The sequence below is a fragment of the Hetaerina americana genome, unplaced genomic scaffold (genome assembly GCF_022747635.1).
Source record: "Hetaerina americana unplaced genomic scaffold, ioHetAmer1.1.p SCAF_9, whole genome shotgun sequence".
Lineage (NCBI taxonomy): Eukaryota > Metazoa > Arthropoda > Insecta > Odonata > Calopterygidae > Hetaerina > Hetaerina americana.
This window is the reverse complement of record NW_027287538.1, coordinates 46202363-46211574: the sequence shown is the minus strand read 5'-3', so window position 1 is coordinate 46211574 and position 9212 is coordinate 46202363. Positions and strand designations below refer to the sequence as shown.

Sequence of the window (9212 nt, the reverse complement as noted above, 5' to 3'; positions counted from 1 at the left end):
GTTACTGATTTTTGGTGTGAAAGGACGACTCGTGGCAATAATGAGTCCTGGATAGTAGACTAGGCAATGGGCATGGGGTAAGCGAATTCCTGCAGATAGATTAAGGTATGATTAATGTTCACGCCAAATTGCAAGAAAAAAATGTTCTAGTTTAGGAGATATCGTCTCAAAAGATTTTCCTTTCGCCATAAAAGACGACTTACCGCTTGGGCTAACTTAAGTTTAGTTAGATTTCTAGGGCCTTACATCATACACTACATAATCAATGTCGTCGTTACAATTGCTAGTGATTACATGGATTTTTACTGAGTATATTATGTCCAATGTAGTGAGATAAATGCAATGGTGTAGGAGATTTACTAAGTTACTTCGTGCAAAAATGTGTATGTTGGTGTGACTGAAAAGCCCTTAGCATCACCGGTCGCTAAGGAGTCGTAGGCTAGCTCTCCGTAGGCCAAGTTCAGTTAAGTTAATCCCGATGGTCTCAATCCTTTAACAGAATTACATCTATAATTCAACGCTTACCTGGGAAGAGACGAGCCAGGGTTAGCGCGTTTATTTTCAGAAGCCGTCAAGAGTGTACTTTGCTCCGTAAACACAAAATCTTCTATTATTTCGATAAGGAATTTTAAGTACAACTTCACTTGGCCTTCGATAAGAAGCGAAAATACTCGTGTATGCTCCGAGCAAGCTGTTTAAAAATAATTTTGTTATTCACTTGTTTGTTATGTGCCACAAATAAGAGAGTAATGAAATACGAATCATACCCATCAGTTGGTCGTTACATGACCTTAATAAGAGCTTAAACCTTAGCGGATAGCCCCGGCTGTTTATGCCCGTTCAGGAGGTGCGAAATGTCGTCAGACAAGTGTGGGAAAGTTATGTAGTCGAAATTCGAAACGCTTATTTTTTTACTGCAAGATTTATGAGTAGTTGAGGTTATTGCTACAAGTGGTTAGTACATGAACACTGTTATCGCATCATCGACTCGTATATCCTGACATGGGACTCAATTTTGCCACTTAACAATAATTTGCCGTTCACTGTTGCATGATAGAAATGGGTTCCTAACTCTCCGGCCTTAAAAGGTCATTTGTATCGTGTTAAGTAAACATGATGATGGCGATATATCGAGGCTATCCGACACTTTCTGCTCGATTCAAATTTCCTCATTGACGCACTTTTTACAGAAAACTATTTTGGGATATTAAAGGCATTTATAGCGCTTAGTGACACGGTAATTATTACATGATGGGCGATGACACTAATGAAGAAATGGAAGTGCTTCCCTTACACCTGGTGCCCCATTTCACCGAGCAATGCTGTTATCTACTAAATTTGGAATGGAAAAGAAGTGAAGTAGCTAGGTGAAGAGATACATGAATTATTTAAAAATATGAAAATAAGGGAGCTAGGCTGTACCCATAATATTATGACGGGGCTCCTTATCAGTAAAAGAACGGGCAGAAATTGTTCATTTGTTGCTTCTTTTAAGGCTGAGGAGTTTGGAAGGTTCATGTGATAAACTGCCGACCTGCCTTATATTGATTCGTAATGATACCAACGTTAAAGAAGTAATTGGTCACAGTAAATTAACCAGAATACCATCTATTCCCGAGGGATGTTTCATTGAATCAGGTTGGGGCTTAATAATTCCTTGGCGGAGTGAATGAGTTGTGTGAATTTATACGTTGCTGTGTTAATCAATTTCATACCTGTTTAGTTGTGATTCATCCAAATTTCCGAAGGAAAGGCTTGGGAAAATATCTGATGAGAAGAACAGAGCAGTATGCCAAGAGGTAATGTGTACTTGTATTCTTCTCATTCTAATCTCATGGCTTTGTTCCATTTCTACCACTTTACAAATACAAATACTTTTAGGTGGGTTTGGAGTAATGGCTAAAAATTATAATTTAGGAGTTGATTCTCTTCAAATTTCAGGCAAGGCTTTTCAATCGCATATTTGTCCACGCATGATCAACAAATATTTTATGGGAAATTAGGTTATGATGAATGTCCACCAGTTTCGATATATGGTGCTGCTTTACCAGTCAATTCAAACAAGGTATGATGAATTTTGTAATAGAATGAGATACTAACTCTGGCAGAAAGAATATGCCAGTGTCGATAGACTATGCCATCGTACCTGACTTTTCAATAATTTTGCAACTCCTAGCGTATTTAATATTTACCTGGAATGAAGATCTATTCTATAACCTATCAAATTAGTATTGTTACCAAATGAAAATTGTACAATTTGTAAATATGTGCCTGTGAACAAATGTTCAACTTGTATGCTGGCCCCTTTTATTCTCTGAAATCCCATTTGTGTGTTCATCTCTAGAATTTCGTCTAACTTAAACACACTACGGATAAATGCTGAAAATTTGGAATGCATGAGGGAACTGAAATACTGAACTGAAAAATCTATAAGGCTGGGAAACTTCTTTGTTTAAAAAATTTGCAAATAATATTAATATTTTTATTTTCAAAATGTGCATTTTATTGTATTAATTGCAGAATATGAATTTACCGTTTAATTGTCTGTAGTCTATTGGCTAAGGGTAGGTTTTACAATGGATTTTTGGACCTATATACTGTAATAATACTAAGCCCTAACTGTCATGTTACAGAAATATTTAAATCCCATAATACATCAATTCATTTTTTGCGTGCATCCTACCTCCCTTTAATCCATCCCAAAATGCATACTGTTTTCCTCCATCTTCCTCAACTTTCCCAGCAATCTATATCCTCTCTATTACTCTCTTCAGCTTCTCATTGTTTCTCTTCTCACTTAGCATGCCTGGAACTTCAACATCAGTTTTCTTTTTCATCCATTTAATCTCCACTATTCTTCACCCCCTTGTATTAAAAGCCTTCAATCTATGCTCTCCTCTTGCCTCAATGACCAAGTTTCCAAGTCATACACTCCACATTGAAGTTTTCACTGAGTATTATTAGTCCAGGTGTATATCATCAACTCTCACCTCTTTGTACATGCTGCTTTACTTAATGATTGACCTAATATCTTTCTTCTTTACATGTCCTCATTACTTTACACACCCTTCACTAAAACTCTTGAAAATAGGTTAATAGCTGTTCTACCTCTTCTGCAAAGTTAATTTAATTCTTATAGCCATTAAAAAGAAGTTTGAAGGCTCCATTAAGATTATTTCATTCAGCCGGTGACCATCGACAAGGAGAGTAAAGAACTTGACAATGAAAAGACATCAGTATCATGGCCATGGCACTGTTAAATTTAAAGTGAGTAATCAAGTTGGTGGGGGAGAAGGGAGGAATGGAGAAGAGAGGTGTAGCAATGTGGGGGATGAGGAAGGGAGAGGGGGTTGCATTATTAGAAATGTTCATTGATGTATTTAGAATTTTGGCTTGTTTAAAATCTTTAATCATGGTATAAGTGTGCTGTTTATGATGCCTGGCTCCTTGTTCATTATATTTTCATGGCACGTGTGTGTGTGTATGCTTTTATTGGCGTCAAGTTTGAAGTTATCTCCCCATTTTATTAATGTTCACTTATTGAGTGTGGTAGCCTGGCCTTTTTCACAATTGTGTTTGGCAGCCGCTGATCGGTTAAAACAACTGGTTTTGTTATCAGCTAGGTGCTTTTTGAACCTGATGATTGTGTTTCGCCTCGTTTTTCCCACATGTGCATTGACAAGTGGTGCATTTATTCTCGTACCTATCCTGGTTTATGTCCCAAACTTTTATGTTAATGGATTTATCCTGAGACTGTAAAAGAAATATCTGCATAACTATCAGGAGCAGGAACATTAATGTTTGCCGAAAAGATTAGTATATAACTTTATTTTGCTTTAGATGTTTGTTTTTTTAGTATTTAGACTTGAAATCACATTGCATATTGCAATGAAATGGTTGAGCACATATTTATCCCCTTTATAGCGGGGGTTAAAAGTTCAGTGAGAAAATAATGTGGACCTTCTGCTAATATATTTGCAGGACAGAGAAACGATGAAAAAATTAGATGAAGGGTGTCAGGAGTTTTCCATGTTTCATACTTCAAAAGGAATACAAAGGCATGTTTCCTTGCCTCCTGGACCAGCTCCACCTCCGCCTCCACCAATGCCTGTATTCAGGGAAGCCCCTGGGCTGAAAAAGGTTTTTATGAATAAAAATTTGTTATGAAGTTAATACCATTGTTTCCTTCATTATTATATGCATATACCTACCTGCATTTATATTCATGCATCATCTTAAATTCTTCCATTTTTCTACAGTCTAGCAGTCCGTTCTTAGTAACCTGACCAACATTCTGCATTCAACCTCAGGTGTAATATGTATTCAAGTTCTAAAGTCTCCTTATTTTCTTCTAACAAACTGCTTACACCAGAAAATTAAAACTTTTCATACTTCTCAGCATAATCTCCCCGTAGGTGTATACATTTTCCCAACTTCAACATCATAACTCCATGACCGTCAAGAATTTTATTTAGTCCCCTGGAAAAACAGACTGGTCTGTGGCGGAGGCTTCTCAGCTTGGTTCTGCCATGATGTCCAGCCATCTTTGAACTCTTGCATCCTTGGAAGTCCATTTTCCACTCTTCCATGTAACGATATCACCGCATGTCTCACTCAATTGATGATGAATTTTGAATGGTGTTTTAAGCCATACTAGTGGAGGGTACAGAGATTCCAATCAGGTGTTGTTATATGATGGTTGATCGCAAAAGTAAGGTCTCCATTTTTTTTAGAAGTAGAAATAACCATGTTTATTCAATAATAGATATGAACATTGATTTGAAGCTTGAACATTCCTCTATTTTTCTACATAATTGCCGTTTCGGTTGATGCACTTTTGAAGACCCTGGGGCATATTTCGTAGATCCATTTTATATCAGATTGCCAATATGTTATTGAGGAAGTATTGGACTTCATCTTTCATCTCATCATCATCCCTGAAGTGCCTTCTGGCCTAATGTTCTTTCAACTTAGGAAACATGATGGACACTGGGTGTCTGGTCCAAACTACATCTACAGCTACATCAATACCCACCAAAAAGGTGTGTGGCAGGGGGTGCAGCACCAGGTGGAAAGGGTAAGGGATGAGGGGGTTAGTGACTATAGTGGGTGAGTGATGTGGGAGTGAGCATTTCCGTGGAGATGGATGTCCTTGCTCAACATTCCTTTTCTCCATTTCTTAATCACTCGTCTGAGTTGTTTTAGTGTCTCACAAAATGTGGACCATGCAATAAATCCTTTGGAAAAAATAGAAAAACAAATTATTTTGAGCAGATTTTTTTTAAAATTTTCAACATAATATTCTTTTAGCTTGATTGAAACAGCTGATGAAACACTTCTACCAGTTTTTCTCCAACTGTTTTAAGCTGTCCAAAAAAGTAGGATTTCAGAAGGTCCTCAAAATAGGCATCTTTGTTGGTGATGAATTCTTTGTATGATATAAATAGATTTCAGATTTTTCAAGTTTGGAATTGTAAAAAGGCACCTGGGGCTGACTCTGGTTAGTTGGGTGGATGTTGTAATAATTAGAACTTTAATTCCATAAATTTTCACCATTGAAACTACACAGGTGTGCTCCTGTGAATTGTCTTGATGGGAGAGAAATTTTTTCTTTGCTGAGTGAGGACTTTTTTTTATTTCTTCACTCAATCGGTGCATTAATGATGCATAATACTCTCCATTTATAATTTGTCCTTTTTGTAAGTAATCAATGTAGATGATTCTGTGCATCCCAAAAAATTGTGGCCATTACCTTGAGGGCTGATACCAAAGTCTTTGCCTTCATCAAAGCCGTACTGCCTTTAGAAACCCATTGTTTTGACTCTTCCTTTGTCCCTGGAGTATAGTACTGCATCCAAGTTTTGTCCACAGTTATGCACTTATGGACACACAATCTCATCAGGATTTTAATGGAAAAGTGCCAAACGAGCCTCTGAATCGATCACACGATTGTGTTTATTCTCCATGGAAAGCAAACGTGGCATCCATCTTGCCTAGAATTTTTTCTGAACCAAATTTTTTGTGCAAGATTGAAAATAATGTACTTTGTGATGTTCCTGTGGGCTCTCAACCATTTCACGGACTTTGATTCGTTAATCACTCAGAAACATATCTTAGATTTTCTCATTCATTTCAGAGGAAGTCTCTTCCACTGGACGTACCAAACAATGTTCATAATTTGTGGATGTATGACCACGTTTAATCTCATTCACCCAGTTGTAAGAGTCAAAAACAGTGGAGTAGATGTACCATAAACTTCATCCAAATCAGCTTAGATCTCTTTTGGTATTAAGCTATTTAAAAGAGGTGTGCCAAGTTTTTTTTTTCTGAACACGCAAAGGTTTGTTGCTTCAATCAACTATGAAAATGAAACCATGAGATGGATATAGCTGAAACTTTAATAGCAGTCTAGTGAGAGATGAGGCTGGTACGACATGAGCATTCAAAAACAACCCCAGCACATACAAAAATTCAACTGAAATAGAGACAAAGAAGAAAAATAGAAGAATATACAAGCTGTAAAATGATCTATGAATTATTGAAAATAAACATTTCTTTCCATTTCTAGCAAAGTTTGAGGCTTACTTTTGGAATTACCCTCTTACAGTAAATAATACCTTTTTTAAGGAATGAAAATTCCTTCACTCAAGGAGCAGCTGTGCAAACCATATCCACTGTACGGTGCCACCTTCTATGCTTATCTATGCACAAAGAGTGCCCATGTATTTTAAGATCAACCTCGTAAGAATTCCCAGTAACAGGAATTAATTGGTTGATCTTTGAACTTGAATGGACCTAATTTGTTTTGGATGATAAAGGCAGTAACAGTTATTCAGAGAGGAGTGACATGCTCAAACATTCATCTGGAGGGGAGATCTAGATTTTTGGTACCAAATAACTTGAGGAAATTGATATTTCAGCAGTGGAGGCAACATGTATACATGCAAACTAATATTGGAAACATTTTCAAGGCAATAATTAAAGATTTTCTAATGAAATTTTTTGTTTCTATAAAATTTTTTAGAAGCACTTTCAACGCAAAATTTCATTTCACTTAAACATGTACTCCAAAAATCTTGAATACCACAAAATGTTTGATAAAATGGAATATTTTGATGCTGTGGCAGATAATCTTCACTGTTCAATCAAAGTAAAATGAAGGGTAAGTCCATTTAGGGATGGTGGAAGGCAACTCCCTGTTATAGCACATGGTTCGGGTTGAGACCTATTTAAGACAGCTGTGCTTCAACTGATGCCTACAATTCTTTGCATATTATTGATATGTCAAAACTATATGAACCATTTTAATGCATTGCCATTGAACATGTTCATTTAGCTTTGTGTATGGTATGTGCATTGCTTTCTGAAAAATTCATGTTGCCATTTTTGTGATCAATTAAAAATTTTTCTCCCCAAGTGCTGAATGTATGTTAAATTTTCCCTCTGAGAGGTATCACTACAGCAGAGCTCAATATTTTTCTTGAAATTCCTCATGCTGACAGTGTGAGGAAGTTTTCACATTACTAAAATGTTCATGGTATGTCCAAATCCATGTAATAAATAATGGCACTATAACCAAGAAGTGGTGTTCTTGCACTAATTTTGGAGTGCTACTCCATATCTTCCAGGATAATATATTTTTTTTATTCTGAAAAAAATATAAAATGCCAAAGCACTCAATCGCATATCATTTATTTGAAGCTTATGTTTAACATTTCCTACTGTCTTGTATTTACTCAACCTTTTTTAACCCTCCTGATCATCCTGAAAGTCAACCCTAAATCTGCCTTTGGCTGAATGATATTGCAAATCATGTAATGATTATTTAGTTTCTTTCAAATTGTTAAAAACGAGTTGATATCCATGGACAATTAAGTTAATAAATATGCCTTTCTCATAATGCGTGCCCCAAGGCAAAGAAATCTTTCCTTTTTTCTAAGGTCTACATGTGGGAACATAGGAACTTCGGGAAAAGAGATCAATGGGAAATGTATTTAATGTTATCATGTGGTAGAAATGGAAGCATATAGGTACCTAGCTGTTCTATCAGATTGGGTGCTCCTAGATAATATTCTATACCTTTCAAGTAAGGTAATCTTAATTGAGTCCTGCTGAAAAGTTCAATTTCAATTGGACCTACTCACAATTTGATTGATCAAATTCTAGCTAGCTAAATTTATATGCACAGAGAAGATTAAACATTTAAGTTGGGAGAATTTACCACCTAATGAGAAATGGCTTCAGTTCTTGCTGAACCTTTTCAAACAGGAACATTACGCGTTTACATTAATAGGTAGAGGTTCAAGAGAACTATTTTTCAATTCCTGGCTATAACTCATATGTTAGCACACTGGTAATGTGTCTATAAATTCCTTTCATCCGAAGCATGGTACGACATGATGCAAGTCAGCAGCTAACAATTGTGCAAAATTACTGGGGATAAAGAAAATTCTGGACTCAGTTCAGCACTCACTAAAATGCAATTGGTGCACAAGTAAAGGTTTATGCCCCATTTCATGAAGTACTATGAAGTAACCCGTTCGTTGCATTATTTGTATTATGTATTTAAATGTGAGTACAGGTTTGTGGAGAAAAATCATACGCTCTCAATAGGTAAACCCGCAGTAAGAATTATGGTGAGTATCCCCACTTTCATAATTTAAAATGGGGTAAGAATCATAGTTTTTATAATTATAAATACGGCGACCATCCAGGATTTTACTATCAACATGATGCCATGTTAATGACAAAATGTTACCGTCAGTAATCTTGACTGAACTGCAGAATATTCCATTCAATTCTCAAAACATTTCGTTGACATCTTGGTTTTTAAGTGTGTATATAAAGTTCCAACTTTCTGTTCGCTGTGTAAGTGGCAACCACTGCACATTTCTTATCAGAGTTAGACGACACTCTTAGAAATACATTCTTACGGCTAATCCAAAGAACGACTAAGTCAACAGTTCAATGACCAAATACTTGACTCATACTTATTCACTGACCGCCCTCTCGTTAAGCCTTAAGACCCGCCATTTATTTATATAGCAGTCGTTTTTATTTCCTATAGTCGTATCTTTCAATACTTGACCCACGGAGTATATATAATCTTCTTAATATTACTTCTGGTCACTTCAGGCGGTGGTATTTGGACTAAATTAGCGTAGCATGGCAGTAATACTGACAGCAGACGATTGCTTTCCCGTATTTCATTA

General features: G+C 36.4%; 1 protein-coding gene and 1 long non-coding RNA gene across 4 annotated transcripts; one reads left to right on the top strand and one right to left on the bottom strand.

The window, feature by feature from the left end:
* The first annotated feature begins 654 nt into the window (after nucleotides 1-654).
* On the top strand, nucleotides 655-5194 carry Naa80 (N-alpha-acetyltransferase 80). 3 transcript variants are annotated; one of them, XM_071597927.1, is made up of 7 exons: nucleotides 655-954; nucleotides 1191-1367; nucleotides 1496-1638; nucleotides 1724-1799; nucleotides 1942-2065; nucleotides 3982-4140; nucleotides 4265-5194. In XM_071597927.1, the coding sequence occupies exons 2-7, from the start codon at nucleotides 1249-1251 to the stop codon at nucleotides 4445-4447; spliced, it is 804 nt and encodes a 267-aa protein (XP_071454028.1). In that variant the 5' UTR covers nucleotides 655-954; nucleotides 1191-1248; the 3' UTR covers nucleotides 4448-5194. The 3 variants fall into 3 exon arrangements, with proteins under 3 accessions (XP_071454028.1, XP_071454027.1, XP_071454029.1); XM_071597926.1 differs by having other exon boundaries at nucleotides 655-1367; nucleotides 4265-5193; XM_071597928.1 differs by having other exon boundaries at nucleotides 664-1367; nucleotides 4260-4323.
* Nucleotides 5195-6389: 1195 nt separating this feature from the next.
* Nucleotides 6390-9155, bottom strand: LOC139698951 (uncharacterized). Its single transcript, XR_011703032.1, has 3 exons — nucleotides 8991-9155; nucleotides 6618-6795; nucleotides 6390-6475 (listed from the first exon to the last, which is right to left on the bottom strand). It is a non-coding gene; the product is annotated as an uncharacterized lncRNA (long non-coding RNA).
* Nucleotides 9156-9212: the final 57 nt, after the last annotated feature.

Excerpts from the sequence above, each read along its gene's own strand:
- Naa80 (XM_071597927.1), top strand. The coding sequence starts at position 1,249 with ATGATGGGCGATGACACTAATGAAGAAATGGAAGTGCTTCCCTTACAC. Across the intron at positions 1,800-1,941 it reads ACAGAGCAGTATGCCAAGAG|GCAAGGCTTTTCAATCGCAT; the intron begins GTAATGTGTACT and ends TTCAAATTTCAG. Across the intron at positions 2,066-3,981 it reads TACCAGTCAATTCAAACAAG|GACAGAGAAACGATGAAAAA; the intron begins GTATGATGAATT and ends ATATATTTGCAG.